Here is a 17,868-nt window from a genome sequence, read left to right on the forward strand (position 1 = left end):
GCCATTTTTACCCATTTTTGCCCTGACAAAACAAAGACACGCAGGAAACGCAACCTAAGGGGACACTGTGGCAGCATTGGGACGTAGGGCTGCTCCCAGCTCTGCCCGTGAGCCACTGCAGGCAGGTGCTGCCGGCCTTCCCCAGCCAAAGACGTGGCTGGGGGCTCTGTGCGGCCGTGCGATGCTGCGGGGAGGACGGAGGGCTGCAGAACACAGCACACACACCGTGCTGCTATTGCAGTTTTTAAGAAATGCTTTCCTCTCATCAGCACGCCGCGGGGATGGAGACAGAAAATGAGAAGCGGCGCTCGCGGTGTGCTTCTGTGCCCCCCCCCCCCTCAGCCCCCCTGCAGAGGCTTCCTCACCCCTGGGCCAGGAAAAGTGAGTGGAACCCCCACGAGGATCCCAACCCCTGCTGCAAACCCCTGTGTGCCCCCTCCAACTCCAGGAGCCAGGACACGAGGCTGGGATTCTGGGGTTGCCCGTAAGGGAAGGTTTGGAGGGGGCACCCATTCTGCACCCTTGTACTGAGCAATTGTGGGTGGATGAATCTTGTTATAAGAGAACTTTTTTTTAAAATAAAAGTCACTAAGATGCTCAGGGGGGTGCTGTGGGGGTGGCACAGGGATGGGGGGAACCCAGAGGGGGCTATGCATTAGGGGAGTGGAAATAACAAGATTGATCCCGGAGGCTGGGAGGGTTTGGGGCACAGCACACACCGTGGCACAGTGAGGTGGGGGGGCACAGCATGCTATGCAGGATGGGGGGGGGGGCACGAGAGGGTCTGCAAATGTTTTGTGGGGCAGAGTGGGGACAGGGGACACTGCAAGGCAGAGAGGGCTCAGGAAATACAGTGGGATGCGGGGGCATGGCAGACAGAAAGACGGGGGTATGCGAGGCACTGCCAGACTGGGGTGGGGGGCACAGTTGGCACTGGAGCACAGAGGGGGGCACAGAAGACCCTACAGAGCCTTGGGACACACATACCGAGCAGAGGGAGTGCAGGGGGAGCACAGAAATCAGTGCAGGATGGAGGGCACAGGAGGCAATGTAGCACGGGGTGGGGAGGGGGGGCACAGGAGGCACTGCAGGGGGCACAGAAGTCACTGTAGGATGGAAGGGCAAAAGACTCAAGGCAAGATGAGGCACAGGCACAGGAGCTATTGGAGGATGGGGGGGCACAGAAATCAGTATAGGACAGAGAGGGCGCAGAACTCATTGCAGGATAAGGGAATACACGCTGTAAGATTGGGGGGTGGGTGGAGGGGGCACAGGAGTCAACGAAAGACCGGGGTACACAGGAAGTTTTGTAAGATAGGGGGGCACAGAAGTCAGTGCAGGATGAGGCATTGCAGCAGAAGACCGTGCAAAACAAGAGGGGGGCACAGAAGTTATTGCAGCACGGGGTAGGGGACGGGGGGGGGGGGGGAACACAGGAGTCGTTGCGGGGGGGGGGGCACAGAAGGCACTGTAGGACGGGGCTGCACAGAATTGAGTGCAAGATGTGCGGGCACAGAGCTCAGTAAAGGACGGGGAGGGGGGGGGGCACAAAAGGAACGGCGAGATGAGAGGGGCACAGAAGTCGATGCGGCACTGGGGGTGCGGGATGTACTACGGAGGGGGGGTGGGCACGGGGGGAACCGCGGGATGAAGCAAACACTGCAGCGCGGGGAGGGGGCACGGCACGGCACGGCACGGCGGGCATTGCGGGCCGGGGGGGGGGGGGGGGGGGGGGGGCGAACACCGCAACGCCTGCGGGGCGGAGGTGGGGTGGGTGAGTTGGGGCGAGGGGGGGCGAGCGGCCGCTGTCAGCGCGGGGAGAGAGCGCTCACCTTGAAGGCCACCGGGAGGGTCTTATTGCAGCGCCAGTGCGAGGGCAGCACGGAGCACAGGAAGTTGGGGCTGTCGGTGCGGACCAACTCGGCCGGGTGGTCGGCGATGATCTCCACCATGGTGCGGTTATCGTGCGGCCGCAGCCGGGGCACGGCGGCTTCTTGCTGTTGTTGCTGTTGCTGTTGCTGCTGCTGTTGGGCCACTACGACCGGGCTGACCTCGCTCATCTTGCCGGGCTGCAGGCTGCTGGAGGGGGGGCTGAACCTCCGGCTGGTGCTGGGATCTACGGGAATACGCATCACAACAGCCACAAGTTAGCGAATTGGGGGGCGGGGGGGCGGGGGGGGAGCGGCGGGGGGATCGCTGGAGGAGGCGTGTAGTGAGGGGTGGGGGTTGTGGGGGAAAAAAAGAAGTATTAAAAACAAAATAGCGAAAATGAAAAAGCGGAGGGTCTGTAATAAAAAAAAAGAAGAGTGGCGGGAGGGGGGGGCGAGGGGGGCAAAAAAAAATCTGTCGGAAAAAAAAAACAGCAGGAAAAAAACACCAAAATAGCAAAAAAAAAAAAAAAAAAAAAAAAAAGCCCCAAATCTCAGTCTGTTGCCGTTCGTTTGCTCAAAGCGCGGGGCTGCGCTGCCCTCAGCAACGCCCGCCGCAGCGGCACCGTCCCGCCGTGCGTCCGCGCCCGGCTCCGCTTCTCCTCCTGCCGTCCGTCCGTCCGTCCGTCCTTCCCCCCTTCCAACCGCCGCTTCTTCCCTCAGCGCCGCACGACTTTCTCTCCTTTTTTTCTTCCTCTCCTTCCCCGTCCGCTTTTCGGGCTTTAAGAGGGGTCGAAGGCAGCCGGCTGCGCTCGCCGCTTCAAGAGGAGCGTCGCTCGCAAAGAGCGAAGGGGAAACGTCCCGATTTCCTCCGAAGAAGTCTTCCTCCTCCGGCCAAACAAACGGCAAAGCAAAAAAAGAGCGAAGCCGAAGCGCCGTGCCGGGGGCTGCGGTGCGAGGAGCGGTGCGGGGCTGAGCGCCGGGCGCGGCCCGTGGGGACGATCGGGGCTCAGGGCGAGTCCGGCAGCCGGCTTCCCAGCGAGCGGAGAGCGGGCAGCATCGTCAGGAAGGGGGAAAATGAGGGGAAAAGGCACCCCAGAGCAGCCCTCTGCGGGCTGATTCCGAAACTGTGCCCGAGTAAATGGTGGGGAAAGGCAGCTTCGGTGCGGTCCGGTCCTTTTAATTGAGTCGCTGCTGGATCCGAGTCCGGGGAGCTGAACCGGGTAACTGAAATCGCTCTTTTTGTTGCGTTCTTTTTGGATTTTTTTTTCTTTTTTTTTTTTTTTTTCTTTTTTTTTTTCCCGCCCTCGACGAACAGCAGCAGCAAAAAAATAAAAAATAAAAAAAATTAAAAAAAAATCTATGTATCTACATAGATAAAAAAATCACTAAAGTGTCGCTTTGTCGGAGTTAGTTTAGGCTCTCAGAAAATTGCGTTGTTAAAGAATGAAAAATAATAAAAAGGCAAAAACAACAACAAAACTTCTTTCGGGTGCCGAGAAGTTGAGGTCGGGAAGATGAAGGAGCCGAGAAGGGATTAAAAAAAAAAAAAAAACAACCAACACACACACGAAAAAAAATAGAGAAGAAAAAAAAAAAAAAAAAAAAACGCCGCAGTTTTTTTGTCCTGAATGTGGTTTTTTGGAGGCTGGGACTTCTAATGATTAGGGGTTTGTGGTTTATATATACAGGGCTCTCCGGCTGGGGCCATCATTATGCTGATGAGAGTCAGCAGCACGTGGTGCTGCGCTCCTCTGCCTTCTGCAGCCTTCAAAATAAATACAACAATGTGCATCCCCCCCCCCTCACCCCCCACAGCCCCCCCCCCAGGAGGAGAGCCCTCGCCTGGTGCCGCCCGCAGCCGCGGGGAGGGGGCCGGGCCGGGCCGGGGGGGGGTCCGGTTGGCGATGCGCTGCGTTGCGCTCCGGGATTTTTCCATTAACACTTTTGGGTTTGTTTGTTTGTTTGATTTATATATATATATATATATATAGTTTAAGAAATAGGAAAGTCTTGTTTGCAAAAATATATCTATAGCGCGAGGAGCGAGCTGGTGCCCAAGGGTTTGTGCTAAGACTCCGCTAGTCTAAAACGCCTAAAACATTTCCTTGAATGAATGAGAGTTATAAACCCCCCCCCCCAAGACTGCTAAGGTAAAGGCAGACGGGGTTGTTTTCTCCCTTAAAAAAAAAAAAAAAGAAAAAAAAAAAGAAAGAACAAAAAAAAAAAAAGGAAGAAAAGGGCAGATCTTATTAAAAACAATTTACATACCCAATGGTAACAAAGTGTCGCCGCCCCCCCGAGCAGACAGCGGCCTATCACAGCCCGCCCGCTAATTTCTAAGGCTCCCCCCGCCGCTCCCCCCTCTCCTCCCGTTCCCTCCCACTGCCGCCTGCGTGCAGCCCGGCCCGGCGGCGGCCCGTCCGGCTGCGGGGGTGTCGGGGGGGTTTTGGGCCGCTCACCCTTTTCGCACAGCTGTTACGGAGCTCGGCTCAGCCGCTAAACACCGGCCGGCCCCGCTCCGTCCGGACCCCGCGCGGAGCACGGCAGCCCTACGGGGAAGAACGCGGGGGGGGGGGGGGAGCGGAGGAGCAGCCCCCGGGTCCCCCTTCGCCTCCCCCCCCTCAGGTCCTCCTTCGCCCCCCCCCGGGGTCCCGGCTCGGAGCGCGGCGGATGGGCAGAGCGGGGCGGCGCGGAGATGTGCGGCTCGGGCGCAGGGGAGAGCTCTCGCTCCGCGCAGCGCGGCGCCGGAGCCGGCTCCGTACCTTCGAACCTTCCTTTTCCTTTCCCACGGCCGCCGTGGGGAGCGGCAGCCCCAGACCCGGCGAGCTGCCGGCTTTCTCCCTCTCTCCTTTCTCCTTTTATTTTTATCGCTTTTTTAGTAGTCGTTCTCCTGTCGGTGGATGCGGAAGGTTCCCACCCGGCGGGTATCCCCACCGGAGCTCGCCCTGCGCTCCTGAACGACGAGCCCTACTCCGCACACGGGCGCTCGGAAGCGCTGCTTTACCGCAGTTGCAGTAAGAAAATAGATTTGGGTAGGACGCTCATGGCCGCGTTTCTCCCCCCTTTGGCCGAAGGGGAAATGCATTCCACTGCGAAGGTGCTCGGAGGAAGGCGAGAGGCTCCCTTACAGCCAGCTGCTACGTGTGCCCGGCGGCCGTGATTTATTTCATTTCCAACCAGAAGATACGTTTGCAGTTTTAATTACTTATATACTAAAAAGTTTTACTGTTACCTCTCTTCCTGCTAAAGTAAAATAAAAAATCAGAATCAACCAAAATAAGTTATTGGAAGCTACCGGGGTAAGGTTTATATTTCTGTATTTCTGCAAGCACTGGCACAGGTTGCCCAAGGAGGCTGTGGATGCCCCATCCCTGCAGGCATTCAAGGCCAGGCTGGATGTGGCTCTGGGCAGCCTGGGCTGCTGGTTGGCGACCTGCACACAGCAGGGGTTGGGACTGGAGGAGCGCCGTGGGCCTTTGCATCCCAGGCCATTCTGTGATTCTAAGGTCACTTAAAATAGTCCATGGTTATTTATAATGCCGAAATAAAACTTTCCGCTGAACGCCCTGACGAAGGCTCAGGTTATCTGGCACAGCTGATTTTCAGTCTGCGAGCAAAAATGCCTCTCTGCTCAACATTTACACAGTGAGTGGGAACTGAGCGCAGCCTGGAACAGCTCACGGCGTTAGGAGTTTTATTTCAACAGTTATGGACAAATTAATAAAAGCACCGGGAAGGTTTATGGAGCTGCGTGGAAGCTGGATGGGATGTTTTAGTGCAAGCGATTGCTGTTATGATATATAGGATCTGGAACTCGGGTTTGGCTGAAGCGGAGAGCAACCCCGCTGCTCGGCTCTGCTCGGCTTTCACTGCACAACTTCTCGGAATTGCGGCCCCGGTTGCAAAACGGGTCATATTTTAAGATGTTAAGAGAATGGTAGGAGGTTGGTGAAAAAAGAAATGTGCTTGCGTTGCAGATTGGGTCTTAACAAACACCTTCAGCTCCACGTTATAAAAGCAGATTTTCGCCCGCACGGCTGCGTTCGCTGCAGTTGTGATGGTGTTTTGGTTTCCTCGCTTTTCACACAGAATCACAGAATGGCCAGGGTTGGAAGGGACCTCAAGGATCATGAACCTCCAACCCCCACTTTTAACCACGTTGTGGATACGGCCGTAATTACGTTGCTTTCTGCCAGCAAGGTGATGTTTCAGACAGCACAGGGTTTGTTTAGGGTTGCGTTTATAAAAGACAGGCCTTGCACACTCTGTTGAAAAATAATTGTCACATTTGAAAGGTTCCAACCTGGACAACGTTCCCTAAATAAACAGCTGTGCTGCCAGTCTGTGAGGCTGCAATGTGCTGTAAATGCACCGAACACAGAATGTATTTTGAGCTATAGAAGTAAATAGGATTTGTGAAAAAAGGAGAAAGCGGATGGGTTCACTGGGTTTGTTATTGCGTCGGGTATTTTTAGTCAGAGCGACTCCAGCAGTGTCAGCAATTATTACTGGAGCTAAGGACGTGCCAAGGCTCTCCTTCCAAAATCTGCCTTCCCAAAGGTTGAAATTCACTCGTGAAAATGTGCATTGGGTCAATACACGCCGGTGAGCTTTGTGCCACCAGAGCTCAGCTCGAGCACCATTCATTCCAGCAGGGCAGGAGGAGCTCCAGTGGCTGCTGGCAGTGCGCTGCTCTCACTGGGGCTGCAGGTGGACTGTGTGCCCCACTGTGCTGTGCTGTGCTTGTTCACAATTCTGGGTATGGTAAATACTGAGCCCACACTATCGGGTCTGCGGTGATGAGCTCTGCAACAACCATGTCCATACCCAGGCATGGGGCAGCTCGGGATTCTTTAGCTACTGTGTCCCTGTCCCATTGATTTATGGCTTAAATAAAGGATGACTTGTGTCCTGAAATTACAGAATCACCGAATGGTTTGGGTTGGAAGGGACCTCAAGGATCATGGAGCTCCAACCCCCCTGTGCCATGCAGGGCCACCAACCTCCCCATTTCACAGCAGCCCAGGCTGCCCAGGGCCCCATCCAACCTGGCCTTGAACACCTCCAGGGATGGACGGGGCATCACAGCCTCTCTGGGCAGCTGTTCCAGCACCTCACCACTCTCACAGCACACAACTTCCCCCTGAAATTAGTCGACAGCATTTCATATTTCAGCACCACACGCTGTTTTTTAGCATTTATAGTCCCCTATACGAATATAAGCTGGAAATTAATTACATAAGAAAAATGCAGTGTCCAGAATACAACTTTTTCCCACAGAATTTTTGGTAGGAAGTGAGGAGCGGAGGGTAAGAACCATGGTTCTGCCTCAAATTTGATGCTCCACAGCAAGTTAGCTTCAGAGGAAGCGGGGGCACTTGCTATTACCTTATGCTCTAAGATACAAAACTGTGTGTAAAGCCCTCAGAAGTCCAAAAATGAGCAGAGCTCTGCTCCTGTGATGCATACCAGCAGTATGTAAAGGTCCAAAAGCTGGCAGGAAAGGTGCCATGTCTGCTGAAAAGTAGGTGGCTTTCTTACGGCACACAGTGAAATGCACACAGTACAGACTGCAAAGTAAGTAGTTACCAAAGGCTGGTTTTGTTTTGTTTTGTTTTGTTTTTCCCTAACGATTTCTTTCTGCCCTTCTGAGAAGGACCGACTGCAAAGGCAGGTCTCCATCCTGCTGCAGGGCTCTGCCCTTCCCCTCCCTGCCTGCAGCCCTTGGGGCGGTGGCCGTGCCAGAGGGGCACGAGGCCACTGGAGACTGTAGGAAAAGAGCCCAGGGCCCTCTGCTCATCTTGAAGCAGCATTTTAAAGAGAAAGTGTGTGCTGTGTTTGCTGGCAGTAAGAAGCTACGCTGCGATCAGCAAATGATATTCTTTTCTTGCTTGCAGCTCACGATCTCAAAATGAGCAGCAGGAAGCTGTTAGGGTCCCAAAGCTGGGGACAGTCCTTTTTACCCTTTGTACAATGTCAGACCAAACAAGCACATTATTTCGAAGATATAAAGGCTAAAAACTAAACTTACTTTTTCTTCCTTTGCCCCCCTTCTTCCAGCATGTACGAGAGCAGCGTGAGCCAAACACTTCACGGTTATTTTTTCTGTTGACCTCAATGAAAACCGGTTCCCTCGACTAACTGCGGGGAAAGTGGGTGGTAGAACTGTTTGTAATTAAAAAGAGTTTATACGTTTGGAACCTTGCAGAGTCCCCACGTTCTGAATGCTGTGTTTAAGAGGCTAATGAAGCGCACTGTGGCCAGATACAACTCCAGAGAGCTCCACAGAAGAGAATGTGAGATGTATGTCAGACTGGAGGGGCAGAGGTGGCTGCAACGCTCCCAACCACAAGCATTCCAGATCCTTGCCTTACTCTCTTTGTGTCGCAATGGTCAGGATTCCCATTGTTAATCTATTCCCAATAGCATGAATGGCAGAAATAGTTTTTAGGCAGACTCTTTGTTAGGAGCATGAACGTAGAAGCTGGAGCGGTACAGAAATGCAGTGCAAAAGTTGTTCTAAAAAAGGATGAAAACATAAAATACCGAAAGTCTACAGGAGCGGAATGGAGACCAACATGCGGGTAATGCTAAATGTGAAGTAAACACAATGTACAGAGTAAAGCAGCTGTTTGTGGAACTACCAGGTTTTGTCTTTTTTTTTGCTCTTTTTCCTGAAAATTCCCCCAAGAGAAGATCTGAGCATTGCCAGGGCACAACGAGGGATCAGGAACGTTACTGTATTGATGACAGAATATATTCCTGAAAATGCTGAGCGTGCTGGTGACCTGTGAGCACAAAATACCCGCTCCCCACAGTGCAACAGCCCAGAAACAAGCCCTAAGAGTAGATAACAAAACATTAACCATCGCAGGAATGAGCTTCTCTAGTATTAAATACAAAGATCTGGCAGAAGAAATACTACAGGTGAAGCTGCCAGCGGTATCTGCAGTTAAGCTCGTCTGCCACTTTCCAACATAAGACCTTGTTTTCACTTACACAGCGTTGCCAAATTTTAACAGTTCAGGATGAGAGATTTTCAATCCTACTTCTGCCTCAAGCTCTTTTTTTTTTGGAAACTTCCAGCAGGAATAGTTGTGCCGCTTTCTAGAGTGATGTTAAGGCAAAACACGTTGTTTCTCTAACGTTTCAAAATTCTTATAGACTCATCTCCGTATCTTTTCCAGAGCAGGAATGAGAAGCTTTACCAAGGAGGAGAAGAACAGGGAGGAAAAATCAGATAAGTTCCATTTGTTGCCCTTGACCAAAGGGATCCACCCAGACTTGGCTGAGTTATAAGCTTCTGAAAATTATTGAGGTTTTTCCTTGCGCGTGCGCAGTGGGAAGGAGCAGCTGGCAGCCGAGCTCCGCAAAGCCTCCACTGCGGCCCTGGGCTTCAGGCAGGACTGGCTCTGCTATCAGTCTGACCAATATTCTCCCAGACACCAGGCTGCACGAGATGTTTTAGGGGAAAGGATAAGAAAGCCTGGAGTCAGCAGTGAGATATGGGATGTGTTCCTCCTCTAAGGTCTCATCTTAGTTAATAGTAGCTTGCAAAATATGATCTGAATGTTTGTCAGCAGTTCAGTTTTAAATGGCGTCTTTTAGAAGTCTTTAGATGTCAGTTCCATGCAGAGTTTTTTGAATGGTCTGCTTTGAGGTGATAGAAAAGAAAAAAAAACCCCACACAAATTCTGTGCATTTCTTTTATAATGCACTCCAAAATTCAGTTAGGGTAAGTTTCAAGCTGTTTGTCTCGAATGCTGATCAGGCACTAAAAGGAACTCAGGTAATTAATTAGGATCTTAATCATTAACACTAGACATTGCCCCATCCCTGCAGGCATTCAAGGCCAGGCTGGATGTGGCTCTGGGCAGCCTGGGCTGCTGGTTGGCGACCTGCACACAGCAGGGGTTGGAGCTGGAGGAGCGCTGTGGGCCTTTGCAATAATGAAGCCAGTCAATCAAATATTAAGTATTTTCCTAACATGAGCATAAGCACAAAGATACAACCTGGAAGTATCCAGGAGGAATGAGGTCCTGACAGAGGGCAATGTGACCAAATCCCTTTCTTGTAAGCCCACATTAGCTCCTGTTCCTACCCAGCTGCCCTTTGTAGTGGAGGAGATGCAGTAGCTCTTTCCATCCTTGGAAGGCTTTCAAACACGCTGTGCTTGGCACCCTGAGGTTAGCGTGATTTTGAGCAGATAAAAGTCTGTGACATGAAAAGGCAGATCCCACCCTTTGGTTATTATTATCATTATTTTTTGTTGGTAAGAAAGAAAGCGAAGCCTTATTCTGTCTGCAGTGCCATTTCATTCCATGGGAGCCTTCAAGGAACGAGGTGCTGCCTCACCTCACCACGAGGCAGCTGGCTGCTGTGGGCTGCTCCTCGCACCCTTCACTGTCTGAGTGCTGAATAACATGGAAAGTCTTTCAGCTCTTCTTTTCCACCTCATTTTACACAGAAGCTGAAATATATCTTCTTTTTAGGTGTGAGAAAACTACATTTTACTGTTTCGGACAATTGGGGAACATGGACTGAGGGAATGAGAGGAAAACTCTGTTTACTAAACACCACACGTAGATTGCCACTGAGAGTTTTCCTAAGGAAATTTATGACCTGTGTGAAGTAAATAAACTCCCTTTTTGGTAAAGAATCTTCAAGCCAATCATTCATGCTTGCTTAGAGACGTTACTGTTCGTGGTGCTTTTATGTGGAAGCTTACAGTGAAGGCTGATGTTATGTCTGAAATAGACAGCTGGCATCTCTGACTGAAAAACAGGCATTTCTGATATATTTGCTTATCATGAGATTCTTAAGAGATTGTGGCACACTCACTCCGATTCAGGACAGAAAGAAAAGACAATGGTAGGACAACTGTAATTCTCGTAGCTACAATGTTGTCTTCATGCAGACACTTGCACGCCTAGCTGCATTTACTGGCAACTGGCGGTGTTTTATACACCTGAAATAAACAGAGAGCTCTCAGTTTGTTCGAGATGTTCAGTGAGTCTGAGAGCTGTCTGGGCTGTGAGTCTGTTTGCTCTATCTTAGAGTAAATTAGAATGGGACAGACTTCTCCTTCTCCTGGCTGCCCATCCTGTCCTCCCACCATCATGCTCCTTCTCTCCCTTGCCTTTCAATTTATCCTCCGGATCCACAAGAGAAATAGCTCTTCTAGGGAATCATGAAAATTAAGGGAGGAGAGTGAACTGCTGCAGCATTTCTGTGCTGGATTTTTAGAAATATTATTGCGTTTCTCAGGTGTAAGCAATTAAATGCCAGGCTGGATGTGGCTCTGGGCAGCCTGGGCTGCTGGTTGGCGACCTGCACACAGCAGCGGTTGGGACTGGAGGAGCGCTGTGGGCCTTTGCAACCCAGGCCATGCTGGGATTCTATGATTCTATGTTTCTATGAAATGCTTCCAGTGGCACCCCTCTTGATCTACAGTGCTGTGAGAGGAGAACTGAGCTGCTCTTATCTACGAAGCCTGCCTAATGTAATATATGCACGCCATATATATGCTTGCTTTCTTTAGCCTATCATATTTGAAATTATCAACACAATCTTTAATAACCGCTGTTCTATGCACAAAAGTGTTCTGAATTTACAAGTAAGTGCCTTTCTGAGTGATGATCCCATGTCCTTACCTCACCCCACTGTATTTCAGCACATACACTATGCAGTGTCACTGGGGCTTTGCCCTCACCAGAAAAATGACCTGCTTTTGACAAGAAGTGTCAAAAATCGTTTTCCACCCTCAGATTCACTCAAGTAGCAGTAGAAGTGGTTGCCTCGCTGGTGTGGACAAGGTCGGGTGAGCTTTTTGCTTTCTGTAGCAAATCATGCCTGTCGGGGGCTGGAGGGAGGGCTCGCCTGCAGAAGGCAAACAGGGTTTGTCTCAGAGTCAGAATCCCAGCATTTGTTGCAGTAGGTGCTGAGCTTGGTGCCTCTCTCCACACGGGGGGAGCTGCTGTTTTCAACGCTGCCTAAGATATGTGGAGAGCAGGCAGGCATTTCCACAGCAGCTGCCAAAAGCACATCATCTGGGTAGGTGCATGCCTACTGCTCTGAAGTATTGGCAGTACGAAGGCACAGTGACACACAGCTATGATAGTGCACTGTGTGCAGTGTCAGCACGGACTCAGACTTTCTATGCCGGCCTTTAGGTGCAGAATGTTGGATGAGTGGCAATTTTTTTAACACACTTTGCTATTTATTGTCTACGTAAACATGGCATGCAAAGCCACAAGCCAGCCGTCCCAACTGGATGTTGTTTTAGGATTATTGGTGGAATTTAGAGAAACATTGACTTGGATAGAACAGTTAGTGGAGGAAAGCACCAAGATTGACATTCTCATGACATGAAGCTGATGACACAACATGTGATGCTGAAGCTTGCAGACCTGTTGTATGCCGTGTATTCTTCTGTGAAAAAGCTTAAGAAACTAATTTGGCAAACCAACCAGTCCAAGTTTCTCTGCTTCTCGTATGCTTGTTATTCACTGACCAACTCCATGGATGCATTGTGAAAAAAAGTGGATTGCCAGAGAATCCCAGCATGGCCTGTGTTGCAAAGGCCCACAGCGCTCCTCCAGTCCCAACCCCTGCTGTGTGCAGGTCGCCAACCAGCAGCCCAGGCTGCCCAGAGCCACATCCAGCCTGGCCTTGAATGCCTGCAGGGATGGGGCATCCACAGCCTCCTTGGGCAGCCTGTGCCAGTGCCTCACCACCCTCGGGGGGAAAAACTTCCTCCTCAGATCCAACCCAAACCTCCCCTGTCTCACTTTACAACCATTCCTCCTTGCCATATCACCATCCACCCTCACAAACAGTCGTTCCCTCTCCTGTTTATACGCTCCCTTCAAATATTACAAGTTTTCTTTTCCTTTGGCATTTGTTTTTGCAATTGGGCAAAGGAATAAGTAGCAGATGAGGAAGGAAGCTGAAGCAGAAGTATTTTTCCGACTGATCAAAGAAGATGCTATTTTGCATGGAACAACATTTAGCTGAGCTTTGCAGTGAATGCCATAAACCAGTATTTTGACCAGAAATGAAACATTTTTCAGGATTATTGTTTTATCTCTCTGTCTGTCTCTCTATCTACGCAAGATCTTACAAAGACGAAGGGAAGGCTAGCTTCCTCACTTACTCTCACTTGTAATCGCATCTGTAAAACTTTAAAAGTATGCAAAATCTTTCTTGACCGTGCTGGATGCCATTAGCATTAGCATATTACCACAGGAAAAGAATCTAAAATAGACTGTGAACTTTGTAAGAAATCTTCCAAAAGCCTTCCATCCCTCAAAAACTTTAATCCCCAACTAGGACCTGACTTTCAGAAAGCTCTCTAAAATATATGAGCTGTTCAGTATGCTCACGGAGTTGATAACAGTCAGAGTTCTTTTTTTATAATGAGAAACTCCAGACCTATATTTGAGATGGGAAAACGTAATTTTTGAAACGACTGCTCAGTCACTAAGCTTATAGTTGGGGATCTTTTTATTTCTTTATGCATTTTGCATTGTGTCTTTGTAGTGGCACTGCGACGTGTTTCCGTCACACACAGTGTCTCATGGCTTTCAAACAAGGTTGCACAAGTCATTCTTTGTCTTTGCTGATGCTGGATGCTAGGTGAGCCTACACATAGGAATGAACTTGGAAACAGAACCAACTTGGAACAATTTAGATACGTGGCTCTGGGCAGCCTGGGCTGCTGGTTGGCGACCTGCACACAGCAGGGGTTGGGACTGGATGAGCGCTGTGGGCCTTTGCAACCCAGGCCATGCTGGGATTCTGTGATTCATAAATACTTTGTAACGTGGGGTTAAAGGATGCATCAAAAACAGGGGAAGAATTGCTCTGGATTCAGAAGTACTGGCACTCATGCACAGTTCCAAGTAAAAATGTTTCAGCTGATCTCAGTGTAATATTAGTTCCTTGGAATGAATGACCACACACGTCCTTTGGCTGATCTGAGCACGCTGCTTACAGCTTAAAACCAATACCTTAGCTTGCTCATAATTTTACAAGTATATCTAATTCATTAGTCTAAGGGCATTTTAAAATGCTATTTTCTGTCACGATTCTGTATTTCCTGTTATCAAGGTTGGCAGAGTGCAAACTGGAAAGAAGTAGGAGAGGAATAGAGTGCATCCTACTTGATATCCCAGCTATGGAACTGACCAAAGCTGTCAAAGAGCACCTTTCAAAGAAAAGGAACACTGCCTAGGGAAAAGGTAAGAACATTGTCAGGAGTTCTTCTCATCCAAAAGAGAGGCAGAAGCACCTAGTGGTACCCTTACACTAAAAGGAGGCCTTACCACTTTGCTGAGCGGTACAGATCACACGTTATGTTACACTGGAAGCTTAGTTATAAACTCTAAAATGTAAGGGCCAAGTTCTGCTCTAAGATACACACGCACAACTCTGATGGACTCAAAGAGAGCTGTGTTCATATGTTTAGCCATGGAATTTGGCCCTAAATATTTAAACATTTATTCAGAGCAAAAAAGCTTCTCTGATACGTTTCTATCTGATATCTTATGTACACAGATTACCACCGCTGGGCACCCACATTAAAGGATATAATGTTTGGGGGAACCATAAACTCAGCATTCTACCTGCTCTGCGTGGTCAAATAACATTAATTTGTTTCAGGACATTGAGGAAATTAAATCCTTAGCAACCTGTGGCTGATGTTATTTATTCTGCAATCCAGGAGTAATTTGATGCATATTCCTGGCGCTACTCCTATATCTCAAAGTTATTGTTTTGAATGGACCCAGTTCTGGAAGCTTTCCTTATACTAATATGCAATCCAGGAAGAACTAACATCCCCCTCTACTCACAGTTTCTCTGCACATTAAATCTCATGTGTCCTGGTTAATTCCCAGTTATCATTCAAAGCCTTGTGACAGGACTCTGTAATAAACCCAACACATCATTTGGAAATAGTTAACCTGAGGATCCCACTTGCTCTGCATGCCAAAATTACACCAGATTTAGTTTTGCTAAGGATACAAAGGACTCAAAAACCTGCAAGTTTTCTGAAAGCAACATAATGTTCCAATTTGTATACCCAATATAAGTGAATAATAACTATACAGAATGACATTTTCCTTAGACAAATGGCAGCTGGAAGAGAGCTGCGTTCCACATTCAAGCACCTGAATTTAGTTGTTTACAATGTAAATGTTTACATTTAATTTAGCTGTTTAAACTCCCATTATCCTCAACAGTAATCTAAGGCTCAATTCACTCTCTTAAAATTAATTATCCAGTGCCATTAGAGATGCTTTGAGTTTCCTAAGAGGTGGCTACGGGTTGGTGCATGAGTCAGGACCCATGGGAGGTCCTTTGCTCTTTGGAAAGGCTGGTGGACACCAGACAGCACAGCCCAGAGCACTTCACACTGCTAGCTAAAGTCAGTCCTAGTAAATGCAGTCAGTGGTTTGCAGAGAGCAAATCCCATGACAAAGCAGAGGTGTCTATTTTAGGTTGAACTGGTCTCTCGCTTGCACTGGCCACTTTGACTGAGTCTCCATTGACTGTAATGGGAACCTAAGTGCAGCCCAAGTGTAGACATCTAAGTTTTGGTGACTACACCTGACATTGAAACCTACTCCTGATAACGCAGAATACATACTGCTATTAGGGTAATGGCTGTGCTTTGGGGTCAGTCAGAGTTAAGCTTGCCTGGTTGTGGCTTTGTGCAGTAAGGTGGTTTCAGTTAAATGGTGGCAGGCAGGAGTAATAAGGCCTGCAGGTGTGATTACATGGGTGAAGAAGCCCTCCTAATGTTTTGCTACACTGAGGTCCTTGTGATCCATCTGGAAAGCTGCTCTCTAGCTAATGGAGTCTCTGGTGACTAGTGTCAGCCCCTTCCCTTGCATGAGAGAACTGGAGCTCTGCCTTTCCTGCTCCCATTTTTAAGTGGCAGTCACACTGCTATGATTTTCTGGGGCACAACAAGTTTCCTAAGAAAGAACTAAGACTTCATTTCTGCTGCTGGAGCCCTTAGGCTGCAGCTCTCTGCTCATAGAGTCACCTTTGAGTACTTCCTTCTGAAGAGGCAGAGCGCAGGTCGTTTAAGCATCGCCAAAATGCTGAGGACGCTGTAGGAAGTAGGTAGGAACAAAAGCTTGCTAGTAAATCATGGAATGCTGGGCCTTGCACCCAGGTCTTGCATCAGTGCTAACAAGGTAAGTTATGAACGATGCAAGACCAAGGAATTCTTAACTGGTACAAATCACTATTTTGGTTTGCTCTGGTGGTTATCCTGGCTGGGATCAAACTGTAAGCATTACTTTGGATAACATATACAATTATTAGCATAAGTTTCCTTGACTGTGTGTGGAAACTCCTAACCTCATTTGTGGAATCCATGGTTTTACTTAATCTATGCTCTCAATCAGGGTGGTTGATCAGATAGGCTCAAGGAGTCGGTGGCAGGGATCAGGACCCCCCAGCAGCTTTTCTTCAAGCCAATGGACTCAGATCACTCAGCACCCAAAGTCTGCTTTTATCCTGTTTCCCATTTCCTTAGCCTGCTGCTTACAGGAGTGTGTAACATGGTGCTGGTGTTAACACGTGTGCAAAATGACTATTACAGATGGAAGCTCTTGGTCAAAGCCGGATTACACAACACAAACCTCTATCTTCAACATCATGATGCCACCTAATTGTGTTTCTCCAGGTCTTTAATTTCCAGGCACTGGAGTTGCCTCAAATCCATTTTGGCACAGAGCACATCATTATTTTCATATTGTGCCTGTCTACTCTCCTGCTTTTACCCATGTGAGCCAGGAGAGTGAATAAGGGTTGGCAGCTTCGTACTGAACTATTACACTGCAGAGTACGCTTTAATCAGTGCCCTAATAAATAGCACGCCCAATTAATTGGGACAATTGCCAGCAAACCAATTCATTTCCCCACACATCAGTGCTTGTAATTGATGGATAAATAGCATGCTTGCTGCTGTCTGCAAGCGTATTTGTTGTAATTAACAGGTACGATTTGGTGCTTGCTGGCATACGTTTCCTCAGCAGTTCTCTGCTCAGTTCCCTGTTCCAGTGCAGTCACAAAAAATAAATAAAGGACAGATTTCCTTTTCAGCATTCCCTTAAATCAACGTAGTGCCTTTCTATTAAGCCAAAAATTAAAGCAACTGAAAGCACTTTTTATGTATTGTATTACTGAACAGTTTTGACAATAAAGTTGCTAAATCTATTAGCCTGTTTTGGTTTTAACTTGCATACCAAATACAACTTTGCCATACCACCGAATAAGTTAAAATAGAGGATTTTTGCTGCAGCTCTTGAACTTCATCTCTTCTTCCAGGGGTTGCATGACAGTTTGCTTTAAAGTGGTGTTTCCTGGTGGCAGGCCTACAGAGGAACAACATATTTGAAATGGGTATATGCTATGATTTACTGTATGCACGTGACACTGTCTCTCATTTGGACACCCTTTGCCAGGGCATTACATAAAATTGAACACAGCAAACTTTTCTAATCCCTGCATTCCTCGCAGATTGCTTTTATGGAGACTGAAAAATTATTGAAAGTAAATGAATTTGAAAAGGGAAACGGGACGGGGGAAATCTCTGGAAAGGATCTTAAAACCCAGCATGGCTATGGATCAAGTGGGGATAGAAACATTCGTGTAATTAAAGAGAATACCATTTGTGGGTTATCAGAAAAGAATTGCCTGTGCTGGCATTCCCTTTGACTTGTTGGCAGGAGGAAAAGAACCACCCTGGACCGCTGCATACGGTTCCCTATTAGTTGTGGCTTCTGCAGAGGCTCCATCTCTTCTTTGGAGCTCGGAGGATTTCTTTCATTACATAATCTGGATACGTTCTTTTTTTTAAACAGATCTTTTTTTTTTCTCGTGTGTGCAAATTCTCTTTGCACCAATGCTTCTACACTGAAGTTATTATGCCAAAGGAATGCAAGCGTCTAAAGTAACAATGGTTCATTTTCCTTTAATG

At 48.6% G+C, this 17,868-nt stretch overlaps 1 protein-coding gene across 2 annotated transcripts in view; it reads right to left on the reverse strand.

The window, feature by feature from the left end:
- RUNX2 (RUNX family transcription factor 2) overlaps window positions 1-17,868 on the reverse strand; it is a 151,327-nt gene that overhangs the window by 85,197 nt on the left and 48,262 nt on the right. For both annotated transcript variants that reach the window (XM_048935348.1, XM_048935347.1), the window contains one exon: window positions 1,833-2,116. In XM_048935348.1, coding sequence (XP_048791305.1) covers window positions 1,833-2,116 — 284 coding nt within the window. The remainder of the gene's footprint in view (window positions 1-1,832; window positions 2,117-17,868) is intronic.

This window comes from Lagopus muta, chromosome 2 (assembly GCF_023343835.1).
Source record: "Lagopus muta isolate bLagMut1 chromosome 2, bLagMut1 primary, whole genome shotgun sequence".
NCBI lineage: Eukaryota > Metazoa > Chordata > Aves > Galliformes > Phasianidae > Lagopus > Lagopus muta.